This window comes from Bombus affinis, chromosome 13 (assembly GCF_024516045.1).
Source record: "Bombus affinis isolate iyBomAffi1 chromosome 13, iyBomAffi1.2, whole genome shotgun sequence".
Taxonomy (NCBI): Eukaryota; Metazoa; Arthropoda; class Insecta; order Hymenoptera; family Apidae; genus Bombus; species Bombus affinis.
In genome coordinates this window covers 6,540,652-6,556,923 of record NC_066356.1, presented here as the reverse complement: position 1 = coordinate 6,556,923, position 16,272 = coordinate 6,540,652, and the positions used below count along the sequence as shown (strand labels likewise).

The window sequence follows — 16,272 nt, the reverse complement described above, 5'->3', positions numbered from 1 at the left end:
ATTTAACGATAAAAGAAATGGAATATAGTACACGGAATTATATTATTCGTTTCTTCACGCAAATGCGATATAAATAATTATCTGTGGCTTAAAACGAAAATTTATTTTCGCTCAAAAATTAATTAATTTTCTAAAGGAGAGACATGTACGCGTATGATGAATAGCACAACGTAATGTACTTTTATCCTCATCTCATATAGCACTGACGCGTTTCAACATATAATAAATTCTTCCACACGCTTGTTACTTTTAAAACTTGTAGAACAATTTTCTGGCCGCGTAAATTAAGATCGCGCAGAAAAACTACCACATAAATTGTATTTTAATTAAAAAAAAAAAAAAAAAAAAAAAAAAAAAAATAAAGAAAGTGTCTTTAAAGCAAATTAAGAAACCAATGTATATATAACATATATATATATCGAATTTGGTTGAAAAATATCGGCTTCCTGCAAAACTTACTATGGTATTATTATTTTATTTAATCAATCACACAACGTTCATTGTTGTGTAATCGTACCATTGTTTTGAAAAATGTCTTATATTATCCTTAGCAGGGTAAAAACAAAATTAGTGTAACCGCGACACCTGTTGTTGTCATGATCGTCCTTATGTAATGCGTCACAACTGCTCGGGTTCGTCGTTATAACGCTCGTCTCGTTATTGTCGTCTGGATCGTCGAGCGATTCAGACGTAAACGCGTATACTTTGTATATGACGATTAAAATCACGCGACGCATTTATCTTCCAAAGTACGACGGACGTAATATTCGAGTCTTTATTCGGTCAGAAGAATTAATATAGAATTAAATGGAAGAATCGGTTGAAATGTAGAAAAATAAAAGATCATCTCACGTGTATCATGAAAAATTCGACACTGAAGGTAAGTCGTTAAATGAACACCTATTCGAATAAAAAGAATCGATAACATAAGGCAGTAAAACTGGAAGAATAAGTTTAGCTGTAGAGGGAGAAAAATCTATCGTACGTGTGCCATTTTAAGCATAAAGTTTGTGAATTTCTTTTACGATTTAGTTTGTATCTTGTTGGATTTGTTTGTGCTCCAATATATCGAAAAGGGTTATTTAAATATAAATAGAAAGTATAAGTGAAATACGTTTAGAGAAAGGCAAAATATATTTAGAAAGCATCGCAAACGATTTTAAGTTCATACTTTTAATTTTGCATTGGAAGTAAACCTAATCTAAAGTTAATTGTATAAATGCAAATTAAGCGATGGAAGGTAAACAGGAAATAGTTAGAGAAGAAGTTGGACTTAATGTTTGTGGAAAATAAATTCAGATAACAAAAGACAACGAATAAAGAATGAAATTTATAAATGGAACTTGGTACTCGCCTTAGATCAATATCGGTGTTTAGTTCGTTGCTTTTACTCGATAGCTTTTCAATTTCCGTATCAGCTTCAGGTTTACTTTTGATTTTAATGTATTATATCAATGCGAGATAAAAGGAAAAATGCTTCAGATCGTTCGCCACGCTGTTTTAAATATTTTACCGATACCGACGCTTGCTTGCACACTAAAAATCTCTAAATAAAAATGAGAAAATTCAACGTGAGTTTTACATTAAATTTAGATCCAATTTTAATATAAACCTAAAACAGCTATTCGGTATTATTTGCGACAGTTTCTTAAATAACCCTGCTCGATTCATCGAAATTGAAAAAGGAAACGTATATAGCGACCAAATTAAATACTAAATTATAAACTATTGCCATTTTATTCATCGAACATACGTTCGTCTATAGAGCAATTAAAAATCACCTACAAAGTATTTCTGCTAATTTACAATTATCACAGAAACGAATCGGTATAAAAAATAAAATCCAAACAAACCGCTCGCGATACTTTCACGTCACCAAAGTCAGCGACGAAAATCAATTTCATAGCGATCTCGTCTAATTTTCCGATGTCGAAGACCGACTGTAAATAAAAGGTGGAACGATCTTCTTTGCAGAATTTATTTCCCAACGTCTTCTAATGCTCTTCTTCGTCCGCTTAATAAATTTCTGTTCAATCGTCGAAACAGAAGGGACCCCATTGTTAAGCTGGTTCGTTGCTTTTGTACGCATCGGCGTAATTATCGGAGGCAGGGGTGGGGGGAGAATGATAAAAGGAAGTCGTTGGTTCGCGGAGGAGACAAAGTGGTCGACCGGTAGATGAACTTCCTGCGAGCTAGGATCCGTAATCCTGATCTCGTGTCACCCGGCTTCCTTCGTTCGTTCCAAGGGTTACCTCAGGTCGTTGCCACTGAGCCTTTTTCTCGAATTACCGTAGTCCTAGCACGTAAAAAGTGTCTATGCTTGGGCTTGATTTTTCTCTTCTTCGCTATAGATCAGTTTTCCAAAAGCTTGGAAAGGAAAATAGAGAGCTGGGAATCTCTGAAATAGAATGAAAATAATTATTAACTTGTTTACAGTGTGAGAAATTTAGAAAAAACGATTTAGAAAAGTAGAATTTCTTTATATGCCGTGCTCATGGTTTTGCTATGGTGGTTACACGCGTTGTTAGACACAATGGCGCTGGGAATACGTGGATGGACAAAGGGAAAGTGGAATTTGAGAGCGTAGTTTGGTCGGAGTGAAAGATGTTGTAAAATGTATGTAGATGTGGAGAATAAGTGGCGGACAAAAGCAAGCATAAATTTTAGTGGTACAAAAGATATTATAATTTTAAGAATTACAATCATTTTTACACTGCAGCGGTGAATAGATATGATGCACATTGTACTGTAAAATAGGTGACTGTAGGCAATGTGACGAGAAATTACTGATACAGAAGTTGTTGATATATGAACATACGCGAAATACATTATCTAACAACTTGAAACTTTCTTTCTTCTGCTATTGTATAGCGAGGTTAATACATGGGTTATTCCTTGAATTGTAGAGATTGAACTCTATTTCGTTCTGTTCCATTGTGCTCTTATCGTATAGTGTACGTAATTATAACTTTGTATCGCTGTCGAAACTGCCTCCTACGTCTCTTCGTAGAAATTGTACGATAAAAATTCGTACATATTAAAACGGTGAATAACAAACAACTAATAATTCAATTTCCAAAAATTATGATAAAATAATTGAAAGAAAAATAGCTAAAAGACATTAAAGTTTCCAAGTGAGATGAACAAATAATAGCAAACTACTAATAATTTAATTTCGGAATATGGTAAAAATAATGTTTCGAAGAAACGTCGACGTTAATAATAATAGCTAAATGATAGTAAAATCTTCAAGTGGGATAAACACACGTAATAACTAGAAGGTAATAGTTTAATTTCCAACTATGATGGAATAATATCTCTCAGAATCGTCAAACTTGATAATAATAACTAAATGATATTAAGCAAGTAATAATTCGCTTTCCAAACATGGGAAAAATAATACTTCGCCCAAAACGTCGAAATTAATAACGACCAAATAATATTCCAAGTTTCAAAATTTCCCATCTTATTAACATTATTAATGTTTCATCGCTGAATATTTCCATATTCAAATTGTCGCGAAACATCCTGGCAGAAAGTTCGCTTACCACGTGTCACATGAAAAAATACCGCGAGATTGCGGAAACGCTACAATGATATCGTCTGTTTGTTTCCAGCATCCCCACGGTAGAATGCAAGACGGAAAGCAGAGGTGCGCGAGGTCCTGGAGGACGTCCAGCACCCCTCTTGCGTTCCAGAACTTTGCCAGCCATAGTCGCGCCTGGTTTGAGCATCCTTCAAGCACAGATCGATGCCCGTTACAACGGTATGTTAATTAAATAATTATCGATTGATTAAGCACGCTTTCTACTTGGCTTCCTATTGGCGCTATTTACCGCTTAAAGAATACAACGCTTTGCTAATGATTACAGCAGCGTCAGCGGGTTTATCGGTTCCGGAGAGTGGAACTTCGACGAAACGTGGCAGTACCGTTTCCCATTGCACCAAGCTACTAACACCGAGGATATCGTTCACAGACGACACGATAGGTAAAATATCGAGAATTTATTCAAAACGAGGTGATCAATCGTCTTACCGCTTGATATCCCTAATCCGTGGAATTGCATTCGTTGCAATAGAAAGATCTTCTTTAGGAAAAATCGCTACTTGGAATACATTAGTACGTTATCGTGCACTTGCTTTTGTGCTCTTCGATTTCTTTCCATTTCTATTCCTGTACTCTAGTCTTCCTTACAAAGAGCTATCGTCAAATTTCTCATAAATCGATATTCCGATAATCGATCGTTCCATTAATCGGTATTATGGTAATCCAAATTCTACTATACACGAGCTTACTACGATGCCTTGTACGATGAACGCGGTACATTTCCATGAAGATCTAGCAGTGGCAAGTCGACGGAAAAATAACGTAAATTCCCTATCGTCATTTCGTAATCATTTTCATATCCCTTCTTTTCCACCAGAATCCTGCCTCTCTTACTTTATCTATCCGCAAATTGATCGTTCTGTTAATCGGCGTTCCGATAATACGGATTCTATCACGGGAGTTTCGAGAGTTTTCTATCGTATAAATCTAATCGATGAGGTCGAATTTATTAATTTTAAATCCATAAAATTTAATATAAATAAATAGTATCGCGATATATGTTTATTTAATGTCTTAATTTACCTAGCGCGCGTTATCTAATGATAACGAGTCAGCCTAAAATAAGGTAAATTTCCTACCGGCGTCTTGCAACGTGAACATTTCTAGAAACTCTCTTTCTCTTTATCCCAAAAATTTTGCATAAATCGTTCCACTAATCGGTGCTCTGATAATCGAAATCCTAGCGTAACAGTCTCAAGGGTCTTCCATCATAAAAGGGATCAATAGCCACTTGGCTGATACCATCGAGTCAACTAGAAATATCATAAATTCCATGCTGACATCTCGTAATCAGTTTTCTTATTCACACCTTTTTCTGTTTCTCTTTTTATGAAAATCCTTCTCCACCCTTTCTCCTTATTTATTCGCAGAACGTCGCGTCTCGGACTCCGGACCAACGCGAGAATCCTCAAAGGAACACTCGACGAGAAGCGGCAGGCTGAGTACCTCCAGCATCGGCGGTTCTCAACCTTTGACCAGATTGGCGAGGCTCTTGAACCAGAGGCCAAGCTTCACTCCGAGCGATGAAATTCCACGAAGGCTCTCCTGGGAAAGGTATGTCACGAAATCGGCCATCGTCAAATTCTTAAAATACAGGACGTCGCTGCGGAGACTCGAGAAAGGCAGGAGGAGGAGGAGGAGGAGAAAGAAGAGGAAGAAACCAAAAAAATAAAAGAAAAAAGAAATTGGTTTGAGACCATTGCCGCAGAACGGACAGCTTCGACTACTCCGGAAGCGTCCTTCGACGAACTTTTATCGGAACGAGACTTGTTTCGCAACAAATTACGTACGAGTTATTACTTTTCGCAACATCGAAGTTGATACGCAGACACTGAATCGCTTTTACCGGATGGTTCGTCGTCAAGCGGAGGATTTCTAGTTCCAAGGTCCTGAGTTTCCACCGAATCGCCACTGATAAATTCACCGGTTACCTTCAACTCCGCTTTTGCAATATCGAATGATTGATTCGCGTTAATTTAACGAGACAGTAGAGTTAGTTGGTTGGTGGAATTGCAGCGGACGATAATATCGGTGGCGCGTATGGAAAACGATAGTGGCGTAATGATATTGGTGCAGTATGACGTTTCAGTCGTTTGAAATATCGTACGTTTAATCGAGATAATTTAAATATTATTCTGCGCGCTTTACGGGTGACTGAGCTACCGGTTCAGCAAGTTTCGAATCTTCGAATTGCAGTTATCGTGGCTCTTTTGTTCGAACGGTGTGTAATTGAAAGGTAGACAGGTGGAACAGTAGATATGGTCTTTGAAATTCTTCCAATGGCAAATTTATATTTCCAATGTAGTTTTAACGCAATATTTTCAACCTAACGTTTCCTTCGAAATGGAAGGCCTGTGCAAAAATCAAACGAATATTCTAATTATTCGCCATGTCTGACAGCAACATCTTTTATATTATTTTCCTAACGACAATTACACGTGATTTACAACAAGTTTCTTCTTCATCGATGCGATGAATAATTGAACCGTTCAGGAGCCGATCGACTCCACAAACTCGAGCGTTGTCTAGCCGACGACGCTGTAGACGCCACATCTTAAATTTATCTTGGATAATTACGATTTACTATAGGCGATTATGATCATATATAATCTATGATTTATGTAATTTTCTCGCGATAAATAAGTAATTCGTTGCTGACAATCGAACGTTAATCGCGTGCTTATGAAATGGAATAAAACGAAATGTACAAAAAGTGGAACCGATCAGTTTGTCTTGCGAGATCGACGACAGAAAACTCTGTAGCTAATAGGAAGCTTCGTAAAACCAATATCACGTGCACGCAACATAACACCAGCGCAAAGAGCACTCATAGCTAAAAGCATTAATTAAAATGAATAACGGCATCTCTCGTAGCGTGCAAGTAAATGAAGGGAAAAAAAGATGATCCAGCCAGGTTCCTATTCCGGACAAACGAGCTCATCGGAAACTTAACTTGTGGCATCTCTGGCTTTTATTCTGCTGGAAATTGGCCGTATCTCTTGACAAATCATTGTTATCTCTCATCGAAGAGAAAACAGGCTAGTTCGAGCCTCTAAAGAAAAGCTATACCCAAACGAGACAATAGCTTTTCCCCGAGAAACGACCCAGCTTCTGCTCCGTTAAAATTACATGGCCGACGTCGAGTCACCCTCGTGCTCCCTTAATAAAGTAGCGTTATCCCCGTGAAACGCATCGACGTGTCCTCCAACGATCGATAGACATTATTTTAAAATCCGTGGATACATAGAGTTCGTGAATAGCACGGCGATGAAAACAAGAGCAGAGATCTATCGCGTGACAGGTGACGGAAAAACATGCAGGTTCATACAGAACGGAACGTACGAGGGAGAAAAAGGGACGTACAGTAGCTGATGAAAGTATTTCAACGCTTATGAAAATGTTTTGCGAACACGTTATACGGAACGTTGTGAAATTTCATTAATATTATAATGAGACAGAATTTAATTAACGTTATAACCACTGTCGTGATCATATTGATTAAATTTGAAACGATTCGGAGAATTTATATAGAAATTACGAGGTATTTAGTGCAAATGCATTGTAATGTAAGTAAATTGAAGTATTTAAACAGTTATCATTCGATTTATAATTCTGTCTAAAAGCAGTTGTAAGTCAATTATAATTCTATTATTCTAATGTTGCTATTTAATTCCGCTATTATCCAATCGAAGGATAATGATCGTTGTATTGATAAACTTCGATATTTCCAATGTTTAACTATAAGTTGTGTTCCTGCTGTAAAATTAATTGTCTACTCGATGTATGATCGCGATAGGCGCAACTGTCTTGTAACTTTTATACGCGTTGTAGAATTGCTTTCAAGTTTGTCCAACATATTCGTGGCAGCAGTGTCTCGTTAGAATGTTAATGACAGTTCAGAATTCTTTCTATAATACATACAAAGCATTCACAAAAATTCTCCACGTTAAGTGTTTCAAATACTCGCACCCATAAATATCTTGTGACTTCTACGTACATTTCCGAATTGCCTTCAAATTTGACCAATGTAATCACGATGCCAGTGTCTCGTTAGAATGTTAATGGAATTTGAAAATGTTTCGTACAACGCGTACGATATATTCACAAAGATTTACCACGATTTTTTCTCGGATCGTTTCCAAATTTTGCCAACATAATCGCAATAGTCCTGCTTCGTTAAGAGCTAATGAAGTTTAGAAAAGGCTTCATGTAAAACACGTAAATATATTTAGACAAATTTTCCACGATAAGTGGTTGGAATACTTTCGCAAGACACTGTATGTAAGCTTTGCTCGCGCGGAACAATCCACCAGGGTGTAGAAGTTTAATTTGCAAATGGATGCGACCCGGTTTTCGACGAACCTAGACGGCCAGCTCGGGGAAACAAAACACGCAACGCGATATTGCCGCGAATTCGAAAGCTTACGGACAAGAAAAATACTTAGCCGTGCATCGCCGATTTTAAGCCGTCGACTAACCGCGATTCGGATAAATTTGATATTCCATCGATTGTTTCGCTGTGATCCAGCGGAATAAAGTTTTTCGTATATCGAACTTTTCTTTTTGTTTGATTTTCTGGGCTACGAAGAACTTGCAGTTTCTTTTCGTTTTTTTTTTACGAAACTTTATTAGTATATTTTACAAGTATCAGATTAAAGTGTTTTATTATAGATAGATCGCTGGAAGTTCTATTAAAAAGTCGGAATAAAAATGATACGAAGGGAGCTTGGGGTTATTATAATAGAAGACAGAAATAAATTATAACAATCAATGTAATGATCAGGTATTAATAATAGCGAACCTGTCAATACGAGATTGACAGTGATTAAAAATTGAATTTATTATTGTCTCAAGTTGAATTTTGATTATATCACTTTACAACAAATATTTATATATTTTTACCACTTTGTCTGAAAAATATCAGGATTTTTTCATCTTTTTAAATTATCGTGCAAAAATTATTTATCAAACTTTATTGCTCTTAAAGTTCTATCTAAACATATCTATAAATATCAATATTGTATTAGTTTTATACTAATATTCCATAAAGATAGTAAAATGTAAACTAATGTGTAGTATCATAAACTATTATGATTAGTTTATTTATAATAAATAGATTAAACAGATGTTGATTAAACAGTAAATGATGGTTATTTAACATGAAATAATCACAACAACGTGTTATAATTAAGACAACAAGATAATTAATTAACAACTCTCGTCACCATGGACTCAAATCTCTCTCAACAACGCTAACAACACTATCTCGACAACGCAATCCGCACTCTCTGGCTTCTCAACTCATACTGCTGTTAATTCGTTTATGTCCCTTAGCAACCCCTTGTCTTATTGTCTTAGCCCCATCACGCACATATTCAGCAACCGCTTGTTTATAATTCGCATGATACCCTCCAAGCCCCTCGTCCACGATACTACAAATGTATCGTCAATCATGTTCTTTCTTTACACGTTGACTGCTACGCGTGTTTTCAAAGAAATCTCCGTCAGGGCAGGCGTGCAGCAGTACCAAGCGTTCTCTGCTAGGTGCTCCCATCGATATTTTAGTAATGCGAGTCGCTGAAGCGGTTGTCTCAAGAATGATCTCTCGTTTCGTTTATTCGCAACATTAAAACCATTAGCTGTTGTTGAATATAAGGAAGGAAAGTGTGGTATAGATTATTCCGACCAAATGGTTTCTGATGCCACCACAATTAGAAAAGGAATCAAATGGTACAGAAAACTTGCCATTCAACTCCTTCTGGGAATTTCTGTTGTAAACGCTTTGACGGTTTAAAAAATTGCAACAAGGAGGAATATAAATATTAGAATATTTAGACAATTATTAGTTGCAAAATTATTAGTGTTGTCTGAAAATACAAAAAATCCTCGTCTTCGACGGAGTCAGCATAATATCGCCGTTCGGAAAAATGATTCCGGAAGAAGCATTAGACGCGCATGCAAACTATGTTATGCAAATAAAAGACGTCGAATGGATCGAGCAAAGGCACGAAAGAATTTGAGGAAAACAACAACTTATTGTCCAAATTGTCCTGACCAACCTCAGCTTTGTATAGAATGCTTTAAAGTTTTACATTCTAAATAATTTTTTAATAAACCATTTTCGTATTACTTTTATAACAATTCAACAGTTTTATTATTATGGAATATCTTTTCAAATACCTACGACGATCCTTCGCAAGTAGTCAAATAAGCGACACCCGAATATGGGTTACGTGGCCCGACCAGAAACTTTGCTGACACCTGATTACAGGTGTCGTGGCAGTCAATGTGTTAAACACGCTGTGTAGATTAATTCTTGTTTGATACACAAGTACTTCTTTCAAAGTTCACTCTACTCATATGAGAATCCATACGATCTCCTTCTTCTTTTTCTGGAACGCACAGTACACGAAGAATACGCGTTGATTAAGTCTCGTGAGGAAAAGTGTGCAACATCCTGTGTGTTTTAGTTTAAAAAATTATTTCATTTCTCTTGACACTAGCAACGCTTTATTTTCTTATTTCGATGTTAATTAATAAATAATTGTACATCGAGGAGAAGTTATTAGTACGTTTCTCGCCGTTTCTATCTTTACAGCATTTATTGTAAAAAGGTAATTTATCATCGAACAAAGAAAGATACAAAAGAACATAATAGCAGCTAATCAGATCTTCCCTGCCGTGTCTGACCACGAACAACTTCTTCTACTTGCGTTTCGTTTCTCTCTCTCTACGATTTGTTACATCGTACTCTACCCCCGACAGATAGACGTTGATAATTAACACCTTATCAGGCTATTTATCGTGAAGTTTTTACGAACTTTTATTCGTAAAAATATTAATTATTCTCTCGAGGATCGGATTTTCTAACATATCTTCTTGTCTCTACGTTCTTTATGTCTCCTATATATCTTCTATATATTCTTTGCTCTTTTATTTCTCGAAGGAATAATATATTTAATCTTAAAGCCGCATCGACCTGCATAGAGGAAATATAGTCGAATCTGACTCGTCCGAGTAGGTGGATTTTTATCACAGTTAACGTTATCTTCTCTTGTGTCTGACCTTTCCTTGGCCATCAAGTCTGAAACCTTATCCCCGAGCCAAGAGGAAAAGCAATTATCTAGTCTGTGCTGGCGTTGAAAATTATTTATAGTTGGCAAGTTTCCTCGGAACAACGCGATGCAACGAAATTCATGTTGTTCGATCAGATATCAAAGGAATAAATCATAACGGCGGAGTTCTAGCTCGTGCAACGATTCGCGCAATGTTCTCAATTAAATCATCGAACAATACCACTTGCAAATCGTACGTCAAATTCATTCGAAGCATTTGTAATTCGGTTTCGTCTTGCAATTCGTTTCTCGAGGAGCTGGCGAGAAGGAGAACAACTGCTGTTAAATTTCTCGAGTCTTCGAAGCGAGACTTCCATCGTTCTATTTGATCAGTTTGAAAAATGTTCTGTCATATCGTTTCGATCTTCGTATTCTTATTAGCAAAGCGATTATTTTAAAATATCCTGATGGTTATTTCTTTTCTTCATCGTACGCTTTTTGTGCTTTACAAAATATAGTTCAAGCGAGAATGCATCGTTCACTACCAGGTATGTAAATATGAAACCGGAATTTTTGTATAGAAAATACACGTTTATTTTGTATGAAAATGATTAAAAATATTTTATTCGAAGTATTGCCCATCGCTAGCTATACATTTTTCCCACCTGTCTGGCAATTGGTGGATGCCACGCCAAAAAAACTGTCGCTCTTTTGAGGCAAACCAATCATCGAGCCATTTTCGTACATTTTCGTAAGAAGCGAAGTGCTGGTCAGAAAGTGCGTGTCCCATCGATGCAAATAAATAGTAATCGGACGGAGCCAGGTGTGGTGAGTAAGCCGCATGCGAAAGTATTTCCCAACTGAACGCTTCAATCGTTTCCTTGACCGGTTTTGCCGTATGTGATGGTGCATTATCATGAAGCAACATTACTTTGCGTTGCTTTTTTCGATATTCTGGTCGTTTTTCACGCAAAGCTTGATTCAAATCGATCATTTGTTGTCGGTAGCGCTCAGTATTGACGGTTTCGCCAGATTTTAACAGCTCATAATAGATCACGTTCCACGTTCCACGTTCTTCGTTCCTCGCGTCAAAATTGCCACTTCTGAATTTTTTAAGCCACTCAAAGCACTGTGATTTACCAAGAGCATGCTCACCGTAAGCTTCGACAAGCATTCGATGTGATTCTGCAACAGTTTTCTTCAAATGGTAACAGAAAATCAATGCTGTCCGCAAATCGTAGTTTCCAGGCACAAAATTCCACACGTTCAACGCTATTACAAACTATGCTGTTGTATGAAACTTGTATTATTCTGAGTCGAAAATGTTTGTGAGATGTCAACAAAGACTTTTGACATCAATGACGCAGTTTAGTGATAACTACATTATCGGCTAGGGCCATCTATAGGCAAATTCCGGTTTCATATTTACAGACCTGATATATCGAGATTAATGTGTTTTCTTGCAAAATGATCGTCGGTTCTTTAACTTGGTGATTCGATTGGATGTAGTTCCTCTGCGACGATGTGATTCAGATCGATTGTACGATACAACGAACATCCTTTTTCTCTTCTGGAACAAGAAAAATACAACGAACCTGGCTTTAGACGAAACTTCAATCACGTTATTTAATATTTCGAACAGAATAATATTCGGCGAGTTCACCTCGTTGAAAATCCAATTCATTAAGCCATCGAAAAAAGTAGAAATCAACTAGTCAAACCGAGAAAACGCGGTTTCTCTGCAGTCTGATTGGTTAACGAGCCACTTAATGCGCTCATTACGCGTATGCGTGGCACGAAGGCCGGTAAATTGGCGTAAATCATAGCTGTGCCACAACTAACCGATGTTTTTCCTGCATAGTGACGATGATTGAAGCAAACTTTTGAACTCGAAATGCCACCAACTGTGGGTAATTTCAAGTCATCGCCGCGTAATTTGCGTGGGTAAATTGTAGACGTGTAGAGAGAGAAGAGAGAGGGCGAGACTTTGCTGGATTTCCAGCAACGAGCATCGAAAAAAGACCGGTGCATATGGCCTTCCAGTAGGAAAATAAAAGTGAAAGACAATTTCGAGATTTAATGGTTCAAGGATCTCTCTGCAATTTTCTCTAGTTTTTCCACGCTGCGCGATGTTTTCCCCATCCGTGTAATCTGCTTTCCTCCTAAACTACAAGTGACTCAGAGGACAGAGAAATTGAACGCGAAAACGAGCGTCCTTTATTTTATAATTGAAGATACAAGGCAGAAAGCGGTGGTCTTGACAGCGGCAACAGAAAATTCAGTTGTCGCTTTCCTGAAAAAAAGAACCAGCTCGACGACGGTGTGAAGTAGGGGCAAAAAAAGGAAAAAGAAACAAAGAAAAAGGAGGAAATAAAGAAACTGAAGCGAAAAGGGGGCTAACGTGTCCGCCTCTGGCGGATTTGTTTGTTTTATTTAAGTCGACAAGCTGAGAATATAACGAAGACAAAGTTTGGCGAGGATAAATTAGAAGCTTGTAATTTAGAGGTGCGATTTGGTCAAATATCGCACGTAACGGACCTGTTTTTTCTCCTGAAAGGACGAAGATTAAAAACGGAGGATATCGCAGTTTTCTTTCGCGAATCACAAACGTCTGAATTAATTAGTGCTGGGTAACGACGTAGTCAAAGTAGCTACCTTCTTTTAATCACTCGCTTCTTGCTCGTAAAAGAGAGGAATATTAAAAAGTTTCCTCGCTTCTATACTTTGTTTTTTTTTCTCTTTTTGTTACTACAGATGAAAGAGAGACGGTGTAATTTACGCTTCGAGTGCTAAATTGAATTTTGCTTGACACAATGATACTCGTTTTACTTCGTTATCGGACTCTGATGTAACAATGTTACAATGACGAAATATTGTACATTTTATGTCCAGGCAAACAAAAGAAGTAAAAAAAATAACGAATAAGTTTAAAATTACACGTTTCCTCAATCAAGGACTCTCTTATTTAACAAGGAATGTTCCAACATATTGGCACGTTATTTTGTTTAATCGTACGATGAATTTCCTCGAAACGCGCGCCTTACTAGCAACGAACGTATGAAATTTCTAATCGACGATCACGTGAATTGCCGCGTTATTTTTGTCGGCGTACCTGTGCTTTGCAAAATGGATTCGTAGAAGGATCGGTGCTTCTGTGCATCGATGTCGGGGAAAATTCGTAGTTCCAAGAATACCTTTCAAAGGGGCAGAAAACAAAGAAGCTTTTTACAAGGGATAATCAAAAGCTTTTTACCTGTACAACTTTATGGCCGTTCCCCGTGCGCCTCGTATATTCTCTATTTTCGTAGCGAGCATAATATTTTAGCAGCGGTTGAGTGCTGCTCGCGAAAACGATCAGGCAGCTCGCGTTCGAGGCAGAATTCTCAGGAGGTGGTGAAAAATGCGAACGAAACGTCGCGTCTGCCGGCAGAGGTAACTCGCCAGTGCAAGGAATTCAAATCAGTTTCCTTAGGTTATTAACGTTACTTATCTTTCCTCGCCCCCCCTTGTTTGCTCGCTCAGAGACGAATAAAGCGAGGGAAAAAGCCGGCGAATCGTCGAGACGAAGAAATAAAGGACGCTCGTGTTTGCATATACTGGCTGGCTACGAGATGAATAAACGTCCACGGAAAACTGTTTTCTTGCGGATCTTTCGTTGGCAGACGAGAGGAAATCTCGTATTATTATTACGGACGTCGAACGATGCTTTGTGTAAAAGTTTTTTTAATAAATTGTAGATTTTAATGATTTACGCAGGTTGGAAATGTACCAGACTAGTCAAAATGGCAAGACCGCTGTTGCAATTACTGAAGATACACATAGAGATTCTTAGATTCTAGAAATTGGCGAAATTAACGTTGAGATTTATTCAGACACAAATTTTTCGTTATAATATATTAGGTTGTCGGGAAAGTTTCTTTCGTTTTAGAAGAAAATAATAGATACACAACTTTCCAATAGAACAAAATGGATCGTACGTAAATGATAATAATGATAAAATGAATGAATGAAATGATGAAATGAAATGATATAAAAGGAACACGTTGCGCATCTATCATTTCCTTATGAATTGAAACAAATTTTTATATTATATATAATATAATAATATATACTATAATTGTTCCCTCTAAAAAGTAGGATCTTAATTTTGTATTTTAGTGAAAACAGTGACGCCGATCGTCTACTAACGATACCTATGAATATTCCCTGATGTTCCTTTGGGAAAAGTATCTGTTGTAAAATTCAGGCACAGTAATAATTTCTCAAAGTATATATAGCAACGTATCCATTAATCATCTCACTAATCATCATAATATGTACATTTAGGCACGCAATGAAATTCTAAATAGAGAACAATTATATTTATTTGGGACAATTAGAAAGCTGTTAATGTAATACGAAAGAAAAAGAAAAATTAAAAAAAGAAAAGAAAGATAATAGAAGATACGTACAAATTTCTTTAACGACTAAAATACAAAGGAAACTGTTTCGCAGGTAATTGGAACAGCGTGAAACGATCATTTTCATTCGAAGATCGTCTTTTTTCTTTCGGAGTTTGCTAGTTTTCACGTAAGTGCATTATTTCGAGAGTAATTAGACGTATGTCGGATATGGCTGTACTAAAAGCGAGGTCGAATTAGGGGGGCGAAGATAATGTCGTAGAAGTGATTTTATCAGCTTTAATGCATGCAACGTTGAAGCGGGGGCTGGTAAATGTCGAGAAGTTAACTCTGCCGGGAGTATAAAATAAAAAGGAAGAAAATAACAGGAAGGAGACTGTACGCTGATTGGGCGGAATTAATATTATCGACGTGGTGCAGTTCTGAATAAACACGATTAAAGTTCTCCCGTTGCGGTAGCAACGTGTCGTAATATGGACCTAATAGCGCGTGCCAAAGGTTAGAATACAATGGCACAGGGGTGGTTTTAAACGATCGAACCATAGGGTGAAGATTAAGTGCACAAGTCCTCTCAGGAAACTTCGTAAATTTAATATATCGGTCCCCGGAATGGCGTGTAAACCGGTTTATCGATAATCTCGCGTAGTACAGGATTATTAATTCGATCGTCGATGACAAATTTTACGTAATCAACACACTCTTCGTGGCACGCGTGAAATCGCAAGACAACTTTCTAGTCGTGGACTATCGAGTCATGAACCGTGCAACGTACGTACAGTGGCAGAGAAAAGAAAGTTTATAAAATCAGACGTATAAAAGTATACTGTAATTTTACAAAATGGACTTATATTTAATAACAGCCATAGAGAAATATAAATTAGAATGGAATAGATGTTATGAGTATGATGGAAAATTGTTAGTACGGAATAATATATTTCATAAATAATACTTACATGGCATTATCGTATTATGCAGGGTGGTTGGTAACTGGTGGTACAAGCGGAAAGGGGGTGATTCTGCGCGAAAAAAGAAGTCGAAAATATAGAATAAAAATTTTTCGTTTGAGGCTTTGTTTCCGAGAAAATCGACTTTGAATTTTGGCTCGGTACGCGTGCACTTTATCGCGTCTCGTTATGACGGATCTCACTGTAGATCGTTGTCTCGATGGATATTATCGCAGTTTAAGTTTGTTTTTGCCGTAACGGAAAAT

General features: G+C 37.2%; 1 protein-coding gene across 6 annotated transcripts in view; it reads left to right on the top strand.

Annotated features, from left to right (window-relative positions):
* The window catches only part of LOC126923460 (uncharacterized), a 193,333-nt gene that overhangs the window by 117,796 nt on the left and 59,265 nt on the right, over nucleotides 1-16,272 (top strand). For 4 of the 6 annotated variants that reach the window (XM_050736932.1, XM_050736927.1, XM_050736930.1 and 1 more), the window contains 3 exons: nucleotides 3,618-3,766; nucleotides 3,846-3,989; nucleotides 4,978-5,161. In XM_050736932.1, the coding sequence (XP_050592889.1) occupies nucleotides 3,618-3,766; nucleotides 3,846-3,989; nucleotides 4,978-5,161 (477 nt within the window). The remainder of the gene's footprint in view (nucleotides 1-3,617; nucleotides 3,767-3,845; nucleotides 3,990-4,977; nucleotides 5,162-16,272) is intronic. The other 2 variants (XM_050736929.1, XM_050736928.1) reach the window with 2 other exon arrangements.